Source organism: Lagopus muta, chromosome 33 (genome assembly GCF_023343835.1).
Source record: "Lagopus muta isolate bLagMut1 chromosome 33, bLagMut1 primary, whole genome shotgun sequence".
NCBI classification, from domain to species: Eukaryota; Metazoa; Chordata; class Aves; order Galliformes; family Phasianidae; genus Lagopus; species Lagopus muta.
Genome location: NC_064465.1, coordinates 346,651 through 370,131, shown reverse-complemented (window position 1 = coordinate 370,131; position 23,481 = coordinate 346,651). Strand labels below are relative to the sequence as shown.

General features: G+C 51.0%; 2 protein-coding genes across 3 annotated transcripts; both read right to left on the bottom strand.

The window, feature by feature from the left end:
- Positions 1-1,102: 1,102 nt before the first annotated feature.
- LOC125686261 (purine nucleoside phosphorylase-like) lies at positions 1,103-23,475 on the bottom strand. Its single transcript, XM_048930060.1, is given in 6 exon segments — positions 1,103-2,002; positions 9,057-9,123; positions 9,125-9,239; positions 15,718-15,842; positions 15,844-15,894; positions 21,608-23,475. Coding segments are annotated over 6 exon segments (1,035 nt in total). The 5' UTR covers positions 22,055-23,475; the 3' UTR covers positions 1,103-1,772.
- Positions 19,144-21,601, bottom strand: LOC125686260 (uncharacterized). Of its 2 annotated transcripts, none has more exons than XM_048930058.1 (2): positions 21,475-21,601; positions 19,144-21,074 (listed from the first exon to the last, which is right to left on the bottom strand). In XM_048930058.1, the coding sequence occupies exons 1-2, from the start codon at positions 21,516-21,518 to the stop codon at positions 19,844-19,846; spliced, it is 1,275 nt and encodes a 424-aa protein (XP_048786015.1). In that variant the 5' UTR covers positions 21,519-21,601; the 3' UTR covers positions 19,144-19,843. The 2 variants fall into 2 exon arrangements, with proteins under 2 accessions (XP_048786015.1, XP_048786016.1); XM_048930059.1 differs by having other exon boundaries at positions 19,144-20,920.
- Positions 23,476-23,481: the final 6 nt, after the last annotated feature.

Below are 23,481 nucleotides of genomic sequence, written 5' to 3'. Positions count from 1 at the left end.
GTGAATCAACATGGGATTAACATGGGATGGAGACAGGCACAGTGGTGACTCAACACGGGATCAACATGGGAAGAACATGGGATCTGCATGGGACTGACATGGGATCTACGTGGGCTTGAGGCGGAATTCAGGCGGGCTGAACACGGGCTGAACACGGGATGAACATGGGATGAAGTGCTGTCGTGTCAATGTGGCACATGTGAGTAACATGCCATGAACATGGGATGGTCACGTGACCAGCAGGCAGCTAACATGGGTTGGACATGGGGTGGTCACGTGACCGCCAGGCAGACAACACGGGATGGACACGGGATGAACATGGGATGGAGATGAATCGAACGTGGATTAACATGGGATTAACATGGGGTTAACATGGGATGGAGATGAATCGAACATGGACTAACATGGGATTAACATGGGATTAACATGGGATTAACATGGGATGGAGATGAGTACTGCAGTGAATCAACATGGGATGGACACGGGATGAACATGGGATCAACATGGGATCAACATGGGATGAATATGGGACAGAGATGAGTACAGCAGCGAGTCAACACGAGATCAACACGGGATGAACATGGGTTTAACATGGGATGGACACGGGATGGAGATGAGGCCAGCAATAAATCTAACATGGGATCTACATGGGATTAACATGGGATCAACATGGGATGAGCATGGGACAGAAATGAGGACAGCAGCAGATCAACATGAGATGAACATAGGTTTAACATGGGATGGACATGGGATGAACACGGGATGAACATGGGATCAACACAGGATGGACATGGGATCTACACGGGATGGACACGGGATGGACAGGGGATCTACATGGGATGGACAAAGGGTCAACATGGGATGGACATGGGATCAACATGGGATGGACATGGGGTCAACATGGGGTGGACTTGGGATCAACATGGGATGGACACAGGATGGACACGGGATCTACATGGGTGGACACAGGATCAACACGGGATGGACATGGGATGGACAGGGGATCTACATGGGATGAACACAGGATCAACATGGGATGGACATGGGATGGACAGAGGATCTACATGGGATGGACACAGGATCAACATGGGATGGACTTGGGATCAACATGGGATGGACACAGGATGGACATGGGATCAACATGGCATGAACACGGGATCAACACAGGATCTGCATGGGATGGACATGGGATCTACATGGGATGGACATGGGGTGTACATGGGATCAACATGGGATGGACACAGGATGGACACGGGATCTACATGGCATGAACACGGGATCAACATGGGATGGACACAGGGTCAACATGGGATGGACATGGGATCTACATGGGATGGACACAGGGTCAACATGGGATTGACATGGGATCTACATGGGATGGACACAGGGTCAACATGGGATTGACATGGGATCTACATGGCATGGTCATGGGATCTACACAGGATGGACACAGGATGGACACGGGATCTACATGGGATGGACATGGGTTCAACATGGGATGGACACAGGATGGACATGGGATCAACACGGCATGGACACGGGACGAACACGTGATGAACACAGCAGAGACACGGGCACAGTGCTATTCCACCGCAGGGCCGACACACCGCCAACCCACGCTAAGAACACGCCAAGAACACGCTAAGAACACGCCAAGAACACGCCAAGAACACGCCACGAATCCCTGCCCTCTCCCACAGTGCTTCCAATGCCGATCCCAGGCCGCTTCCTCTCCCGCCCTTGGCGTGTCCTTAGCGTGCGCTAAGCGTGTTCTAAGCGTGTTCCGCAGCCAAACGCGGCGCTAAAGCTTTCAGGAGGGCACGGAGGTGCCGGGCTCCGGCTTGAGCTGCTTCCAGGACTTCCTGGTGTCCTTTGGGGCCTTCATCCGTGTCGCCGGATCCGTCCTCCGTGGTGCCGGGAGCCGCGTTGGTGATGAGGGAAAGGCCCAGCAGCCTCAAACCGCAATGGCGAGCCGCCACAGCCTCGGCTACTGTGCTCATGCCTGGGGGGAAAGGGGGACATGCTAAGGACATGTTAAGGACGTGTTAAGGACGTGTTAAGGACATGCTAAGGACATGCTAAGGGCACTAAGGACATGCTAAGGACGTGTTAAGGACATGGTAAGGACAATAAGGACATGCTAAGGACATGCTAAGGACATGTTAAGGACATGCTAAGGACATGTTAAGGACGTGTTAAGGACATGCTAAGGACATGCTAAGGGCACTAAGGACATGCTAAGGACGTGTTAAGAACATGCTAAGGACATGTTAAGGACATGTTAAGAATGTGTTAAGGACATGCTAAGGACATGTTAAGGACACAGTAAGGAAACAGTAAGGACACGCTAAGGACATGTTAGGGACGTGATAAGGACATGTTAAGGGCACTAAGGACACGCTAAGGACATGTTAAGGATACAGTAAGGACACAAAGGACATGTTAAGGACACAAGGGACATGCTAAGGACACGCTAAGGACATGTTAAGGACATGTTAAGGACATGTTAAGGATGTGTTAAGGACATATTAAGGACATGTTAAGGGCACTAAGAACATGCTAAGGACATGTTAAGGACATGTTAAGGATGTGTTAAGGACATGTTAAGGACATGCTAAGGACACAGTAAGGACATGCTAAGGACATGTTAAGGACACTAAGGACATATTAAGGACATGCTAAGGACATGTTAAGGACATGTTAAGGACATGTTGAGGACACAAAGGACATGCTAAGGACGTGTTAAGGACACTAAGGACATGTTAAGGGCACTAAGGACATGCTAAGGATACAGTAAGGACACAGTAAGGACACGCTGAGGACATGTTAAGGACACTAAGCACATGCTAAGGACATGCTAAGGACATGTTAAGGACATGTTAAGGACATGCTAAGGGCACTAAGGACATGCTAAGGACGTGTTAAGGACATGTTGAGGACACTAAGGACACAGTAAGGACACAAAGGAAATACTAAGGACACACTAAGGACATGTTAAGGACACTAAGGACACGCTAAGGACATGTTAAGGACATACTAAGGACACTAAGCACATGCTAAGGACATGCTAAGGACATGTTAAGGACATGTTAAGGGCACTAAGGACACGCTAAGGACATGTTAAGGATACAGTAAGGACACAAAGGACATGTTAAGGACATACTAAGGACTAAGTAAGGACATGTTAAGGACATGTTAAGGACATGTTAAGGACATGTTAAGGACACTAAGGACATGTTAAGGACATGCTAAAGATATATTAAGGACACAAAGGACATGCTAAGGACATGCTAAGGACATGTTAAGGACATGTTAAGGACACAGTAAGGAAACAGTAAGGACATGCTAAGGACACACTAAGGGCATGTTAAGGACACAGTAAGGACACAGTAAGGAAACAGAAAGGACATGCTAAGGACACGCTAAGGAAATGCTAAGGACATGCTAAGGACATGTTAAGGACGTGTTAAGGACATGCTAAGGACATGCTAAGGAAACAGTAAGGACACGCTAAGGACATGTTAGGGACGTGATAAGGACATGTTAAGGGCACTAAGGACACGCTAAGGACATGCTAAGGATACAGTAAGGACACAAAGGACATGTTAAGGACATACTAAGAACTAAGTAAGGACATGTTAAGGACATGTTAAGGACATGTTAAGGACATGTTAAGGACACTAAGGACATGTTAAGGACATGCTAAGGACATGCTAAGAACATGTTAAGGACATGTTAAGGACATGCTAAGCACATGTTAAGGATGTGTTAAGGACATGTTAAGGACATGTTAAGGACACTAAGGACATGTTAAGGACATGTTAAGGATGTGTTAAGGACATGTAAAGGACATGCTAAGGACACAAAGGACATGCTAAGGACACGCTAAGGACATGCTAAGGATACAGTAAAGCCACAGCAAGGACATGCTAAGGAAATGCTAAGGACATGTTAAGGACATGCTAAGGACATGTTAAGGACATGCTAAGGACATGTTGAGGACATTTTAAGGACACTAAGGACACGCTAAGGACACATGAAGGACATGCTATGGACATTTCCCCAAATTTCCCCAAATTTCTCCCAAAAATCCCAAATTTCCCCCAAATTTTCTCCCATTTTTCCCCAAATTTCCCCCCAAATGTCCCAATTTTCCCCAAATTTCCCCCAATTTTCCCCCAAATATCACAAATTAGCCCCCAAATTTCTCCATATCTCCATTTTCGCCCAATTTTCTCTGATTTTTGGGTCCATTTCTCCCCATTTCGGGTCCAATTTCCTCCATTTTGGGTCCATTTCTCCCCATTTTGGGTCCCTTTCTCCCCATTTTTAAACATTTCTCCCCATTTTGGGGCCAATTTTATCCATTTTTGACCACTTCTCCCCATTTTTGACTATTTTGGGTCCATTTCTCCCCATTTTTGTCCATTTCTCCCCATTTTTGTCCATTTCTCCCCATTTTTGTCCATTTCTCCCCTTTTTCGTCCATTTCTCCCCATTTTTGTTCCATTTCTCCCCATTTTGGGGCCAATTTTCTCCATTTTTGACCAATTTCTCCCCATTTTTGACCATTTCTCCCCATTTTGGGTCCAATTTCCTCTATTTTGGGTCCATTTCTCCCCATTTTTGACCATTTCTCCCCATTTCAGGTCCATTCCTCCCAATTTTGGGTCCATTTCTCCCCATTTTTTGCCCATTTCTCCCCATTCCGGGTCCATTTCTCCCCATATTGAGTCCAATTTCTCCCCATTTCGGATCCATTTCTCCCCATTTTTGTCCATTTCTCCCCATTTTTGCTCTCATTTCTCCCCCAATTTTGGGTCCATTTCTCCATTTTGGCTCCAATTTCCTCCATTTTTTGTCCATTTCTCCCCATTTTTGTCCATTTCTCCCCATTTTTGTCCAATTTCTCCCCATTTCGATTCCATTTCACCCCACTTTGGCTCAATTTCTCCCCATTCTGGGCCCCCTTCTCCCCATTTTTGTCCATTTCTCCCCATTTTGGGTCCAATTTCTCCCCATTTTGGGTCCAATTTCCTCTATTTTGGGTCCATTTCTCCTCATTTCTTACCACTTCTCCCCATTTTGGGTCCATTTCTTCCCATTTCAGGTCCATTCCTCCCCATTTTTGACCACTTCTCCCCATTTCGGGTCCAATTTCCTCTATTTTGGGTCCATTTTTCCCCATTTTTGTCCATTTTTCCCCATTTTTATCCATTTTCTCCCCATTTTTGAACATTTCTCCCCATTTTCTGGCAACACCTCCCCATTTTGGCTCCAATTTCCTCCATTTTGGGTCAATTTCTCCCCATTTTTGGTCCAATTTCCCCCCATTTCTGTCCATTTCCCCCCATTTTGGACCCATTTCTCCCCATTTCTGTCCATTTCCCCCCATTTCCCTCCCATTTCTCCCCATTTCTGTCCATTTCCCCCCATTTTGGGCCCATTTCACCCCATTCTGGGTCCAATTCTCCCCATTTTTGCCCATTTCTCCCCATTTCGGGTCCATTTCTCCCCATTTTGGGTCCAATTTCTCCCCATTTTGGGTCCAATTTCCCCCCATTTTGGGTCCATTTCTCCCCATTTTGGGTCCAATTTCTCCCCATTTTGGGTCCATTTCTCCCCATTTCTGTCCATTTCTCCCCATTTCGGATCCATTCCTCCCCATTTCAGGTCCATTTCTCCCCATTTTTGTCCATTTCTCCCCATTTCGGGTCCAATTTCCTCCATTTTGGGTCCAATTTCTCCCCATTTTTATCCATTTTCTCCCCATTTTTGACCATTTCCCCCCATTTCAGGTCCATTTCTCCCCATTTTTGTCCAATTTCTCCCCATTTTGGGTCCATTTCTCCCCATTTTGGGTCCATTTCCCCCCATTTCTGTCCATTTCCCCCCATTTTGGGTCCATTTCTCCCCATTTCTGTCCATTTCCCCCCATTTCTGTCCATTTCCCCCCATTTTGGGCCCATTTCACCCCATTTCACTCCCATTTCTCCCCATTTCTGTCCATTTCCCCCCATTTCCCCCCATTTCGCTCCCATTTCTCCCCACTTTGGGCCCATTTCCCCCCATTTTAACCCCACATCTCCCCCCTTCATCCCCCCATTTTTGACCACTTCTCCCCATTTCAAGTCCATTCCTCCCCATTTTTGACCATTTCTCCCCATTTTGGGTTCAATTTTCTCCATTTTGGGTCCATTTCTCCCCATTTTTGTCCATTTTTCCCCATTTCTATACATTTTCTCCCCATTTCGTGTCAATTTCTCCCCATTTTGGGTCCATTTCTCCCCATTTTAGATCATTTATCCCCACTTCAGGCCCTATTTCATCCCATTTTGGGTCCATTTCTCCCCATTTCAGGTCCAATTTCTCCCCATTTTTGACCATTTCTCCCCATTTCAGGTCCAATTTCTCCCCATTTTTGTCCATTTCTCCCCATTTTACTCCCATTTCTCCCCACTTTGGGCCCATTTCCCCCCATTTCGGACCCATTTCCCCCCATTTTGGGCCCATTTCCCCCCATTTCACTCCCATTTCCCCCCATTTTGGGTCCATTTCTCCCCACTTTGGGCCCATTTCCCCCCATTTTAGCCCCACATCTCCCCCCTTCATCCCCCCATTTCTGTCCATTTCTCCCCATTTCGCTCCCATTTCTCCCCATTTTTGTCCATTTCTCCCCATTTTTGCTCTCATTTCTCCCCCAATTTTGGCTCCATTTCTCCATTTTGTCTCCAATTTCCTCCATTTTGGGTCCATTTCTCCCCATTTTTGTCCAATTTCTCCCCATTTTGGGTCCATTTCTCCCCATTTTTCACCACTGCTCCCCATTTCAGGTCCATTTCCCCCCATTTTTGTCCATTTCTCCCCATTTTTGGTCCAATTTCTCCCCATTTTTGGTCCAATTTTTCCCCATTTTTATCCATTTTCTCCCCATTTTTGACCATTTCCCCCCATTTTGGGGCCCCTTCTCCCCATTTTCCACAATTTCTCCCCATTTTTCATCATTTCTCCCCACTTTGGACCCATTTCCCCCCATTTTAGCCCCACATCTCCCCCTTTATCCCCCCATTTTTTATCACTTCTCCCCATTTTTTGCCCCTTTCTCCCCATTTTTGACCATTTCTCCCCATTTTGGGGCCAATTTTCTCCATTTTTGTCCATTTTTCCCCATTTTGGGTCCAATTTCCTCTATTTTGGGTCCATTTCTCCTCATTTTTTACCACTTCCCCCCATTTTGGGTCCAATTTCTCCATTTTGGGACCCCTTCTCCCCATTTCAGGTCCATTTCTCCCCATTTTTGACCATTTCTCCCCATTTTGGGTCCAATTTCCTCCATTTTGGGTTTATTCCTCCCAATTTTGGGTCCATTTCTGCCCATTTTGGGTCCATTTCTCCCCATTTTGGTCCATTTCTCCCCATTTCAGGTCCAATTTCTCCCCATTTTTGACCATTTCTCCCCCTTTTGGGCCCCCTTTTCCCCATTTTGCTCCCATTTCTCCCCATTTTGGGCCCACTTCTCCCCATTTTTTGACCATTTCTTTCCATTTTGGGTCCAATTTCCTCCATTTTTGACCATTTCCCCCCATTTTTGGTCCAACTTCTCCCCATTTTGGGTCCATTTCTCCCCATTTTTGACCATTTCTCCCCATTTTGGGGCCAATTTTCTCCATTTTTGTCCATTTTTCCCCATTTTGGGTCCAATTTCCTCTATTTTGGGTCCATTTCTCCCCATTTCTGTCCATTTCTCCCCATTTCTGTCCATTTCCCCCCATTTCGGACCCATTTCTCCCCACTTTGGGCCCATTTCTCCCCATTTTAGCCCCACATCTCCCCCTTTATCCCCCCATTTTTTATCACTTCTCCCCATTTTGGGCCCATTTCTCCCCATTTCAGGTCCAATTTCTCCCCATTTTTGACCATTTCTCCCCATTTCAGGTCCAATTTCTCCCCATTTTTGACCATTTCTCCCCTTTTTTGGTCCAATTTCTCCCCATTTTGGGTCAATTTCCTCCTATTTTTGACCATTTCTCCCCATTTCGGACCCATTTGTCCCCATTTTGGGCCCATCTCTCCCCATTTCAGGTCCAATTTCTCCCCATTTTTGTCCATTTCTCCCCATTTTACTCCCATTTCTCCCCACTTTGGGCCCATTTCCCCCCATTTCGGACCCATTTCTCCCCATTTTGGGCCCATTTCCCCCCATTTCACTCCCATTTCCCCCCATTTCGAACCCATTTCTCCCCACTTTGGGCCCATTTCTCCCCATTTTAGCCCCACATCTCCCCCCTTCATCCCCCCATTTTTGACCACTTCTCCCCATTTTTGTCCATTTCTCCCCATTTCGGGTCCAATTTCCTCCATTTTGGGTCCATTTCTCCCCATTTCTGTCCATTTCTCCCCATTTCTGTCCATTTCTCCCCATTTCGCTCCCATTTCCCCCCACTTTGGGCCCATTTCTCCCCATTTTAGCCCCACATCTCCCCCTTTATCCCCCCATTTTTGACCACTTCTCCCCATTTTTGGTCCAATTTCCCCCCATTTTGGACCCATTTCTCCCCATTTCAGGTCCAATTTCCCCATTTCTGACCATTTCCCCCCATTTCTCCCCATTTCCCTCCCATTTCTGCCCATTTCGGACCCATTTCCCCCCATTTCTGTCCATTTCCCCCCATTTTTGACCATTTCTCCCCATTTCCCTCCCATTTCTCCCCATTTCTGTCCATGTCCCCCCATTTCGGACCCATTTCTCCCCATTTCTGTCCATTTCTCCCCATTTCTGTCCATTTCCCCCCATTTTGGGTCCATTTCTCCCCATTTTGGGTCCAATTTCTCCCCATTTTCGTCCAATTTCTCCCCATTTTGGCTCCAATTTCCTCTATTTTGGGTCCATTTCTTCTCATTTTTTACCACTTCCCCCCCATTTTGGCTCCAATTTCCTCCATTTTGGGTCCATTTCTCCCCATTTCGGGTCCATTTCCCCCCATTTCTGTCCATTTCCCCCCCTTTTAACCCCACATCTCCCCCCTTCACCCCCCTTTTTCAGCCCCCCAACTCACCCACGGCGTCGGCCCCCAACCTCTTCAACATCCGACACTCGGCCGCCGTTTCGTAGCTCGGCCCCCCCGACCCCCACGTAGACCCCCTCCCTCGCCCTCAATTCCGGGGGGCACAAAGCCAAAGTCAACCTCCTCAATTCGGGGTCGTAAAGATCCACCATGGGGGGAAAACGGGGCCCGAACCTGGAAAACAGTGGGGATGGAGGGGGAGGGGGAGGGACAACGTTGACCCCATTGACCCCATTGGGACCCCACTGACCCCATAGGGACATTATTGACCCTATTGGGGCATCGTTGACCCCATAGGGACATTATTGACCCCATTGACCCCATAGGGACCCCATTGACCCCATACGGACACCAGTGACCCCATAGGGACCCCATTGACCCCATTGACCCCATTGGGACACGACTGACCCCATATGAACATCACTGACCCCATTGACCCCATAGGGACATCGTTGACCCCATTGACCCCATAGGGACCCCACTGACCCCATAGGGACATCGTTCACCCCATTGACCCCATAGGGACCCCATTGACCCCATAGGGACATCGTTGACCCCATTGAACCCATTGGGACATCATTGACCCCATAGGGACATTATTGACCCCATTGACCCCATAGGGACCCCACTGACCCCATAGGGACATCGCTGACCCCACTGACCCCATAGGGATCCCATTGACCCCATAGGGACCCCATTGACCCCATAGGGACATCGTTGACCCCATTGATCCCATAGGGACCCCACTGACCCCATAGGGACACCATTGACCCTATTGGGGCATCACTGACCCCATAGGGACCCCATTGACCCCATAGGGACATCGCTGACCCCACTGACCCCATAGGGACATTATTGACCCCACTGGGGCATCGTTGACCCCATAGAAACCCCATTGACCCCATAGGAACATCGTTGACCCCACTGACCCCATAGGGACATCGTTGACCCCAATGACCCCATAGGGACATTGTTGACCCCATTGGGACATCATTGACTCCATTGGGGCATCACTGACCCCATAGGGACCCCACTGACCCCATAGGGACTTCATTGACTCCATAGGGACATTATTGACCCCATTGACCCCATAGGGACACCATTGACCCCATAGGGACACCACTGACCCCATAGGGACATTATTGACCCCATAGGGACACCAGTGACCCCATAGGGACCCCATTGACCCCATTGACCCCATAGGGACATCGTTGACCCCATAGGGACCCCATTGACTCCATTGATCCCATAGGGACATTATTGACCCCATTGGCCCCATAGGGACATTATTGACCCCATTGACCCCATAGGGACATCGTTGACCCCATAGGGACCCCAATGACCCCATTGACCCCATAGGGACCCCACTGACCCCATAGGGACACCATTGACCCCATAGGGACATCGCTGACCCCATTGACCCCATAGGGACATCATTGACCCCATAGGGACACCAGTGACGCCATAGGGACATCGCTGACCCCATAGGGACATTATTGACCCCATTGACCCCATAGGGACACCATTGACCCCATAGGGACATTATTGACCCCATAGGGACACCAGTGACCCCATAGGGACATCGTTGACCCCATTGTCCCCCTAGGGACCCCATTGCCCCATAGGGACCCCATTGACCCCATAGGGACATCGTTGACCCCATTGATCCCATAGGGACCCCCACTGACCCCATAGGGACACCATTGACCCTATTGGGGCATCACTGACCCCATAGGGACCCCATTGACCCCATAGGGACATCGCTGACCCCACTGACCCCATAGGGACATTATTGACCCCACTGGGGCATCGTTGACCCCATAGAAACCCCATTGACCCCATAGGGACATCGTTGACCCCATTGACCCCATAGGGACCCCAATGACCCCAGTGACCCTATAGGGACCCCATTGACCCCATTGACCCCATAGGGACCCCAATGACCCCATTGACCCCATAGGGACTTCACTGACTCTATAGGGACATCGTTGACCCCATAGGGACCCCAATGACCCCATTGACCCCATAGGGACCCCATTAACCCCATTGACCCCATAGGGACATCGTTGACCCCATAGGGACCCCATTGACCCCATAGGGACATCGTTGACCCCATAGGGGCATCGTTGACCCCATAGGGACCCCATTGACCCCATAGGGACCCCATTGACCCCATAGGGACCCCATTGACCCCATAGGGACATCACTGACCCCATTGACCCCATAGGGACACAGTTGACCCCATAGGGACCCCATTGACCCCATAGGGACTCCCCTAATGACCCCATTAATGACCGCCAACCCCACTAATTACCCCCCAAACCCCATTAATTACCTCCCAGCCCCACTAATGACCCCTCAACCCCACTAATTACCCCACTAATGACCCCCCAACCCCATTAATGAGGCCCCAACCCCATTAATGACCCCAATCCCTGCCCCTGAACCCCATTAATGACCCCACAACCCCACTAATGACCCCAAAACCCCACTAATTACCCCCAAACCCCACTAATGACCCCATTAATGAGCCCCCATCCCCACTCATTACCCCCTAACCCCATTAATTACCTCCCAACCCCACTAATTACCCCATTAACTGCAACCAAACCCCAACAACAGACCCCACAACCCCACTAATGACCCCATTAATGACCCCCCAACCCCATTAATGAGCCCCCAACCCCACTAATTACCCTCCAGCCCCACTAATTACCCACCAACCCCACTAATTACCCCTACCACCCCACTAATTACCCCCCAACCCCACTAATGACCCCAATAAATGACCCCAAATCCCAATGACTGACCCCAAAACCCCACTAATTACCCCCAAACCCCACTAATGACCCCATTAATGACCCCAAATCCCAATGACTGACCCCAAAACCCCACTAATTACCCCCAAACCCCACTAATGACCCCATTAATGAGCCCCCATCCCCACTAATGAGCCCCCTAAACCCACTAATTACCCCCCAACCCCACTAATTACCCTCCAGCCCCACTAATTACCCCCCTAACTCCACTAATGGCCCCATTAATGAGCCCCCAACCCCATTAATGAGCCCCCAACCCCACTAATTACCCCTACCACCCCACTAATGACCCCCCTAATTCCACTAATGACCCCATTAATGACTCCCCAACCCCACTAATTACCCCCCAAACCCCATTAATTACCTCCCAGCCCCACTAATGACCCCTCAACCCCACTAATTACCCCACTAACGACCCCCCAACCCCATTAATGAGCCCCCAACCCCATTAATGACCCCAATCCCTGCCCCTGAACCCCATTAATGACCCCACAACCCCACTAATGACCCCAAAACCCCACTAATTACCCCCAAACCCCACTAATGACCCCATTAATGAGCCCCCATCCCCACTCATTACCCCCTAACCCCATTAATTACCTCCCAACCCCACTAATTACCCCATTAACTGCAACCAAACCCCAACAACAGACCCCACAACCCCACTAATGACCCCATTAATGACCCCCCAACCCCATTAATGAGCCCCCAACCCCACTAATTACCCTCCAGCCCCACTAATTACCCACCAACCCCACTAATTACCCCTACCACCCCACTAATTACCCCCCAACCCCACTAATGACCCCAATAAATGACCCCAAATCCCAATGACTGACCCCAAAACCCCACTAATTACCCCCAAACCCCACTAATGACCCCATTAATGAGCCCCCATCCCCACTAATGAGCCCCCTAAACCCACTAATTACCCCCCAACCCCACTAATTACCCTCCAGCCCCACTAATTACCCCCCTAACTCCACTAATGGCCCCATTAATGAGCCCCCAACCCCATTAATGAGCCCCCAACCCCACTAATTACCCCTACCACCCCACTAATGACCCCCCTAATTCCACTAATGACCCCATTAATGACCCCCAACCCCACTAATTACCCCCCAAACCCCACTAATTACCTCCCAGCCCCACTAATGACCCCTCAACCCCACTAATTACCCCACTAACGACCCCCCAACCCCATTAATGAGCCCCCAACCCCATTAATGACCCCAATCCCTGCCCCTGAACCCCATTAATGACCCCACAACCCCACTAATGACCCCCAAACCCCACTAATTACCCCCAAATCCCACTAATGACCCCACTAATTACCCCCCAACCCCACTAATTACCCCCTAACCCCATTAATTACCTCCCAACCCCACTAATTACCCCATTAACTGCCCCCAAACCCCAACAACAGACCCCACAACCCCACTAATGACCCCATTAATGACCCCCAGCCCCATTAATGAGCCCCCAACCCCACTAATTACCCTCCAGCCCCACTAATTACCCCTACCACCCCACTAATTACCCCTACCACCCCACTAATTACCCCCCAACCCCACTAATGACCCCAATAACCGACCCCAAATCCCAATGACAGACCCCAAAACCCCACTAATTACCCCCAAACCCCACTAATGACCCCATTAATGAGCCCCCATCCCCACTCATTGCCCCCTAATGACCCCACTAATTACCACCAACCCCACTAATTACCCTCCAGCCCCACTAATGACCCCCCTAACTCCACTAATGGCCCCACTAATGAGCCCCCAACCCCATTAATGAGCCCCCAACCCCACTAATTACCCCTAACACCCCACTAATGACCCCCCTAATTCCACTAATGACCCCATTAATGACTCCCTAACCCCACTAATTACCCCCCAAACCCCATTAATTACCTCCCAGCCCCACTAATGACCCCTCAGCCCCACTAATGACCCCACTAACGACCCCCCAACCCCATTAATGAGCCCCAACCCCATTAATGACCCCAATCCCTGCCCCTGAACCCCATTAATGACCCCACAACCCCACTAATGACCCCAAAACCCCACTAATTACCCCCAAATCCCACTAATGACCCCATTAATGAGCCCCCATCCCCACTAATTACCCTCCAGCCCCACTAATGACCCCCCTAACTCCACTAATGACCCCATTAATGAACCCCCAACCCCACTAATTACCCCTCAGCCCCACTAATGACCCCCTCAACCCCACTAATTACCCCTACCACCCCACTAATTACCCCCAAATCCCACTAATGACCCCATTAATGAGCCCCCAACCCCACTCATTACCCCTCAGCCCCACTAATGACCCCCCAACCCCATTAATGACCCCAATCCCTGCCAATGAACCCCATTAATGACCCCCCAACCCCACTAATGACCCCAAAACCCCCCTAATGACCCCCCAACCCCACTAATGACCCCAAAACCCCACTAATTACCCCCAAATCCCACTAATGACCCCATTAATGAGCCCCCATCCCCACTCATTACCCCTCAGCCCCACTAATGACCCCCCTATCTCCACTAATGGCCCCATTAATGAGCTCCCAACCCCATTAATGACCCCATTAATGAGCCCCCAACCCCACTCATTACCCCCGTAACCCCATTAATTACCTCCCAGCCCCACTAATGACCCCTCAACCCCACTAATGACCCCTACGACCCCACTAATTACCCTCCAGCCCCACTAATGACCCCCCTAACTCCTTTAATGACCCCACTAATGAGCCCCCAACCCCATTAATGAGCCCCCAACCCCACTAATTACCCCTACATGCCCATTAATTACCCCCCAACCCCACTAATTACCCCAAAACCCCACTAATGACCCCCAACCCCACTAATTACCCCACTAATGAACCCCCAACCCCACTAATTACCCCTCAGCCCCACTAATGACCCCCTCAACCCCACTAATTACCCCTACCACCCCACTAATTACCCCCAAATCCCACTAATGACCCCATTAATGAGCCCCCAACCCCACTCATTACCCCTCAGCCCCACTAATGACCCCCCAACCCCATTAATGACCCCAATCCCTGCCAATGAACCCCATTAACAGACCCCAAAACCCCACTAATGAGCCCCCAACCCCACTAATGACCCCAAAACCCCACTAATTACCCCTAAATCCCACTAATGACCCCATTAATTAACCCTCAACCCCACTAAATACCCCATTAACTGCCCCCAAACCTCAAAAACAGACCCCACAAACCCCACTAATGAGCCCCCAACCCCACTAATTACCCCTCAGCCCCACTAATGACCCCCTCAACCCCACTAATTACCCCACTAATGACCCCCCAACCCCATTAATGACCCCAATCCCTGCCAATGAACCCCATTAATGACCCCCCAACCCCACTAATTACCCCAAAACCCCACTAATTACCCCCAAATCCCACTAATGACCCCCTTAATGAGCCCCCATCCCCCACTCATTACCCCTCAGCCCCACTAATGACCCCCCTAACTCCACTAATGGCCCCATTAATGAGCTCCCAACCCCATTAATGAGCTCCCAACCCCATTAATGACCCCAATCCGTGCCAATGAACCCCATTAATGACCTCCCAACCCCACTAATGACCCCAAAACCCCACTAATTACCCCCAAATCCCACTAATGACCCCATTAATGAGCCCCCAACCCCCCTAATGACCCCACTAATTATCCCTCAGCCCCACTAATGACCCCCTCAACCCCACTAATTACCCCACTAACGACCCCCCCAACCCCCCTAATGACCCCCAACCCCACTAATTAACCCCCGTTAACGACCCCCTCCCTGACCTCTCGTCGTTGGGTCCCACCAGGGGGTTCCTTCCCGCCATCCCTGGGAAGTCGATGTGATCCTTGATGACCATCAGCTGCCCGGGTTGCAGGTTTGGATCCAAACCTCCGGCGGCGTTGGTCAAAAACCAAGGTGTGAACCCCCAAAAGGTGCAGGGTACGGATTGGGGTCACGACCTGGGGGGGTTGGGATCATAGAGAGGGGTTGGAGGACTGGGGAGAGAGCGCCGACTGCCATAGAGAGGGATTGGAGGACTGTGGGGAGGGGTGGGAGGACCATAGAGAGGGATTGGAGGACCAGAGAGGGGTGGGAGAATCATAGAGAGGGACTGGAGGACCATAGGGTGTGCCAACAACCATAGGAAGGGGAGGGATGACCATAGAGAGGGACTGGAAGACCATAGAGAGGGATTGGAGGACGATGGAGAGGGACTGGAGGGCCATAGAGAGGGACGGGGAGGACCAGACAGAGGAAAGGGAAGACCATAGAGACGGACTGGAGGACCATAGGGAGCACCAACAACCATAGAGAGGGGAGGGATGACAATAGAGAGGGGTGGGAGAATCATAGAGAGGGACTTGAGAACCATACGGAGAGAAGGAAAGACCATAGGGAGCACCAACAACCATAGAGAGGGACTGGAAGACTATAGAGTTAGACAGGAGGACCATGGAGAGGGAAGGAAAGACCATAGAAAGGGACTGGACAACCATAGAAAGGGATTGGAGGACCATACAGAGGGACTGGAGGACCATGGAGAGGGACTGGAAGACGATGGAGAGGGACTGGAGGACCTGAGAGTGGGACTGGAGGACCATAGAGAAGGACTGGAGGACCATAGGGAAGCGCCAACAACCATAGAGAGGGACTGGAGGACCTGAGAGTGGGATTGAAGGATCATGGAGAGGGACTGGAGGACCATGGAGAGGGAAGGGAAGACCATGGAGAGGGACTGGAGGACCATAGGGAGCACCAACAACCATAGAGAAGGGAGGGATGACCATAGAGAGGGATTGGAGGACCATAGACTCAAGTGTGAACCCCCAAAAGGTGCAGGGTACGGATTGGGGTCACCACCTGGGGGGGTTGGGATCATAGAGAGGGGTTGGAGGACCTGGGAGAGAGCGCCGACTGCCATAGAGATTGATTGGAGGACCAGAGAGGGGGATTGGAGGACTGTGGGGAGGGGTGGGAGGACAAGAGAGGGGGACTGGAGGACCATAGGGAGCATCAACAACCATAGAGAGGGACTGGAGGACCATGGAGAGAGACTGGAGGACCTGAGAGTGGGACTTGAGGACCATAGAGAAGGACTGGAGGACCATAGGGAAGCGCCAACAACCATAGAGAGGGACTGGAGGACCAGAGAGAGGAACTGGAGGACCAGAGAGAGCACCAACAACCATAGAGAGGGACTGGAGGACCTGAGAGTGGGATTGAAGGATCATGGAGAGGGACTGGAGGACTATGGAGAGGGAAGGGAAGACCATGGAGAGGGACTGGAGTACCATAGGGAGCACCAACAACCATAGAGAAGGGAGGGATGACCATAGAGAGGGATTGGAGGACCATAGACTCAAGTGTGAACCCCCAAAAGGTGCAGGGTATGGATCGGGGTCACCACCTGGGGGGGGTTGGGATTATAGAGAGGGGTTGGAGGACTGGGGAGAGAGCGCCGACTGTCATAGAGAGGGACTGGAGGACCAGAGAGGGGGATTGGAGGACTGTGGGGAGGGGTGGGAGGACCATAGAGAGGGATTGGAGGACCAGAGAGGGGTGGGAGAATCATAGAGAGGGGTTGGAGGACCATGGAGAGGGAAGGGAAGACCGTGGAGAGGGACTGGAGGACCGTAGAGAGGGATTGGAGGACCATAGGGAGCTCCAGCAACCATAGAGATGGAAGCGACAATCATAGAGAGGGACTGGAGGACCATAGACTAAAGAGTGAACCCCCAAAAGCTGTAGGGTATGGATTGGGGTCATGACCTGGGGGGGGTTGGGATCATAGAGAGGGGTTGGAGGACTGGGGAGAGAGCGCCCGACTGCCATAGAGAGGGATGGGAGAATCATAGAGAGGGGTTGGAGGACCATGGAGAGGGAAGGGAAGACCGTGGAGAGGGACTGGAGGACCATAGAGAGGGATTGGAGGACTTGACAGAGGGATTGGAGGACCATAGGGAGCACCAACAACCATAGACAGGGAAAAGACAACCATAGAGATGGACAGGAGGACCAGAGAGGGGATTGGAGAACTGTGGGGAGGGGTGGGAGGACCATAGAGAGGGATTGGAGGACCATACAGAGGGACTGGAGGACCATAGGGAAGTGCCAACAACCATAGAGAGGGACTGGAGGACCATAGAGAGGGACTGGAGGACTATGGAGAGGGAAGGGAAGACCATAGAGAGGGACTGGAGGACCATAGACTCAAGTGTGAACCCCCAAAAGGTGCAGGGTACGGATTGGGGTCACGACCTGGGGGGGTTGGGATCATAGAGAGGGGTTGGAGGACCTGGGAGAGAGCGCCGACTGCCATAGAGAGGGATTGGAGGACCAGAGAGGGGGATTGGAGGACTGTGGGGAGGGATTGGAGGACCAAACAGAGGGACTGGAGGACTATGGAGAGGGAAGGGAAGACCATAGAGAGGGGACTGGAGGACCATAGAGAGGGACTGGAGGACCACAGGGAAGCACCAACAACCATAGAGAGGGACTGGAGGACCTGAGAGTGGGACTGAAGGATCATGGAGAGGGACTGGAGGACCATGGAGAAGGAAGGGAAGACCATGGAGAGGGACTGGAGGACCATAGAGAGGGACTGGAGAACTTGACAGAGGGATTGGAGGACCATAGGAGCACCAACAACCATAGAGAGGGAAAAGACAACCATAGAGATGGACAGGAGGACCATGGAGAGGGAAGGGAAGACCATAGAGAGGGACTGGAGGACCTGAGAGTGGGACTGAAGGACCATGGAGAGGGACTGGAGGACAAGAGAGGGGGCTGGAGGACCATAGGGAGCATCAACAACCATAGAGAGGGACTGGAGGACCATGGAGAGGGACTGGAGGACCTGAGAGTGGGACTGGAGGGCCATAGAGAAGGACTGGAGGACCATAGGGAAGCGCCAACAACCATAGAGAGGGACTGGAGGACCAGAGAGAGGAACTGGAGGACCAGAGAGAGCACCAACAACCATAGAGAGGGACTGGAGGACCTGAGAGTGGGACTGAAGGATCATGGAGAGGGACTGGAGGACAATGGAGAGGGAAGGGAAGACCATGGAGAGGGACTGGAGGACCATAGGGAGCACCAACAACCATAGAGAAGGGAGGGATGACCATAGAGAGGGATTGGAGGACCATAGACTCAAGTGTGAACCCCCAAAAGGTGCAGGGTACGGATTGGGGTCACCACCTGGGGGGGGTTGGGGATCATAGAGAGGGGTTGGAGGACTGGGGAGAGAGCGCCGACTGCCATAGAGAGGGATGGGAGAATCATAGAGAGGGGGTTGGAGGACTGTGGGGAGGGGTGGGAGGACCATGGAGAGGGAAGGGAAGACCATGGAGAGGGACTGGAGGACTTGACAGAGGGATTGGAGGACCATAGGGAGCACCAACAACCATAGAGAGGGAAAAGACAACCATAGAGATGGACAGGAGGACCATGGAGAGGGAAGGGAAGACCATAGAGAGGGACTGGAGGACCAGAGAGGGGATTGGAGGACTGTGGGGAGGGGTGGGAGGACCATAGAGAGGGATTGGAGGACCATACAGAGGGACTGGAGGACCATAGGGAAGCACCAACAACCATAGAGAGGGACTGGAGGACCAGAGAGAGGAACTGGAGGACCATAGAAAGCACCAACAACCATAGAGAGGGACTGGAGGACTGTGGAGAGGGATTGGAGGACAAGAGAGAGGGACTGGAGAACCATAAGGACCACCGACAACCATAGAGAGGGAAGGGATGACCATAGAGAGGGGTTGGAGGACTGAGGAGAGAGCGAATAGAGATGAATAGAGACGAATGAGAACCATAGAGATGAACAAGAACCACTGAGACAAACTGGACCTCCAAGCATACAAAACAACCGTAGAGATGAACAAGAATCATAGAGACGAACTAGATCTCCAACACAGAAAACAACCATAGAGACGAACGAGAGCCATAGAGATGAAAGAGAACCATAGAGACAAACAAGAACCATAGAGATGAACGAGAACCATAGAGACGAACTGGACCTCCAACACAAAAAACAACCATAGAGATGAACAAGAACCATGGAGATGAAGGAGAACCATAGAGATGAACTGGACCTCCAACACAAAAAAAAAAAACAACCATAGAGATGAACGAGAACCATAGAGACGAATGAGTACCATAGAGACAAAACGAGAACCATAGAGACAAATGAGAACGATAGAGATGAACAAGAACCACAGAGATGAACGAGAACCATAGAGACAAATGAGAACCATAGAGACGAACTAGAACCATAGAGATGAATGAGAACCATAGAGATGAATGAGAACCACAGAGATGAATGAGAACCATAGAGACGAACAAGAACCAAAGAGACGAATGAGAACCATAGAGACGACCTGGACCTCCAAGCGCACAAAGCAACCCCAGAGAGGAGCACGGCAACCATAGAGACGGCCAAGAACCATAGAGATGAATGAGAACCATAGAGACGAACTGGACCTCCAACACAAAAAACAACCATAGAGATGAACAAGAACCATAGAGAGGAACAAGACCCATAGAGATGAATGAGAACCATAGAGACGAATGAGTACCATAGAGCCAAACGAGAACCATAGAGACAAATGAGAACCATAGAGATGAATGAGAACCATAGAGACGAACGAGAACCATAGAGATGAACAAGAACCATAGAGATGAATGAGAACCATAGAGATGAGTGAGAACCATAGAGATGAATGAGAACCATAGAGATGAGTGAGAGCCATAGAGACGAACTAGAACCATAGAGATGAACGAGAACCATAGAGACGACCTGGACCTCCAAGCGCACAAACCAACCCCAGAGAGGAGCACGGCAACCATAGAGACGGCCAAGAACCATAGAGATGAACGAGAACCATAGAGATGAATGAGAACCATAGAGACGAACGAGAACCATAGAGATGAACGAGAACCATAGAGATGAACAAGAACCATAGAGACGACCTGGACCTCCAAGCGCACAAAGCAACCCCAGAGAGGAGCACAGCAACCATAGAGACGGCCAAGAACCATAGAGATGAACGAGAACCATAGAGATGAATGAGAACCATAGAGACGAAGGAGAACCATAGAGATGAACAAGAACCATAGAGACGACCTGGACCTCCAAGTGCACAAACCAACCCCAGAGAGGAGCACGGCAACCATAGAGATGGCCAAGAACCATAGAGACGAACGAGAACCACAGAGACGAACGAGAACCATAGAGACAAACTGGACCTCCAACACAAAAAACAACCATAGAGATGAACAAGAACCATAGAGAGGAACAAGAACCATGGAGACGAAGGAGAACCATAGAGATGAATGAGAACCATAGAGATGAACGAGAACCATAGAGACAAACGAGAACCATAGAGACAAATGAGAACCATAGAGACGAACTAGAACCATAGAGACGAACGAGAACCATAGAGATGAACGAGAACCATAGAGACGAACGAGAACCATAGAGACAAACAAGAACCACAGAGATGAATGAGAACCATAGAGACGACCTGGACCTCCAAGCGCACAAACCAACCCCAGAGAGGAGCACAACAACCATAGAGACGGCCAAGAACCATAGAGACGGAGTCCTCCAAGGGACCCCGTAGGGAAGGAAAGGCGGGGGAGGGCAGAGCTTGGAGGACCCACCTGGGCCGGGCTGTAGCCCTCATAGAGGTGGAAGCGGCCCTGCAAGATGGCGCACGGAACGGAGCCCAGGAATCCAAGCACCAGGCGGCCGGCGTGGCCAGAAACTGCGCCAAATGGACCCACAAGTGACCCATAAGTGCCCCATAAGTGACACCCTGGACCCATAAGTGACCCATAAGTGGAATCCCAGACCCACAAGTGCCCCATAGCAACCCATAAGTGCCACATAGTGACCCATAAGTGCCCCATAAGTGCCCCATAAGTGCCACCTCGGACCCATAAGTGCCCCATAAGTGGCATCCCAGACCCATAAGTGCCCCATAAGTGCCACACAGTGCCCCATAAGTGACATCCCAGACCCATAAGTGACCCATAAGTGCCACACAGTGACCCATAAGTGCCCCATAGTGCCCCATAAGTGCCACCTCGGACCCATAAGTGACCCATAAGTGCCCCATAAGTGCCACCTCAGACCCATAAGTGCCCCATAAGTGACATCCCAGACCCATAAGTGACCCATAAGTGGCACCTCTGACCCATAAGGACCCATAAGTGACACCTCGGACCCATAAGTGACCCATAAGTGCCACCTCGGACCCATAAGGACCCATAGTGACCCATAAGTGCCCCATAAGTGACATCCCAGACCCATAAGTGCCCCATAGCGACCCATAAGTGACACCTCAGACCCATAAGTGCCCCATAAGTGCCACACAGTGACCCATAAGTGACATCCCAGACCCATAAGTGCCCCATAAGTGACATCCCAGACCCATAAGTGCCCCATAAGCGACATCCTGGACCCATAAGGACCCATAGTGACCCATAAGTGCCCCATAAGTACCACACAGTGCCCCATAAGTGGCATCCCGGACCCATAAGTGCCCCATAGTGCCCCATAAGTGCCACCTCGGACCCCTAAGTGCCCCATAGCGACCCATAAGTACCACCCTGGACCCATAAGTGCCCCATAAGTGCCATCCCAGACCCATAAGTACCCCATAGTGACCCATAAGTGCCACCTCAGACCCATAAGTGACATCCCAGACCCATAAGTGCCACCTCGGACCCCTAAGTGCCCCATAGCGACCCATAAGTACCACCCTGGACCCATAAGTGCCCCATAAGTGACATCCCAGACCCATAAGTGCCCCATAGTGCCCCATAAGCACCACCTCGGACCCATAAGAATCACCCTGGACCCATAAGTGCCCGATAAGTGACACCTCAGACCCATAAGTGACCCATAAGTGCCCCACAAGTGCCCCATAAGTGACCCATAAGTGCCACACAGTGACCCATAAGTGACACCCCGGACCCATAAGTGCCCCATAGCGACCCATAAGTGCCACCTCGGACCCATAAGTGCCCCATAAGTGACACCTTGGACCCATAAATGCCCTATAAGTGACATCCCAGACCCATAAGTGACCCAGAAGTGCCACCTCGGACCCATAAGTAGCACCCTGGACCCATAAGTGCCCCATAAGTGCCACCCCAGACCCATAAGTGCCCCATAGTGCCCCATAAGTGCCACCTTGGGCCCCTAAGTGCCCCATAGCGACCCATAAGTGACATCCCGGACCCATAAGTGCCCCATAAGTGGCACCTCGGACCCATAAGTGCCCCATAAGTGCCATCCCAGACCCATAGGTGCCCCATAAGTGCCACACAGTGATCCATAAGTGCCACCCTGGACCCATAAGTGACCCATAAGTGGCATCCCGGACCCATAAGTGACCCATAGTGACCCATAAGTGCCACCTCGGACCCATAAGTGCCCCATAGCGACCCATAAGTGCAACCTCAGACCCATAAGTGCCCCATAAGTGACATCCCAGACCCATAAGTGCCCCATAAGTGCCCCACAAGTG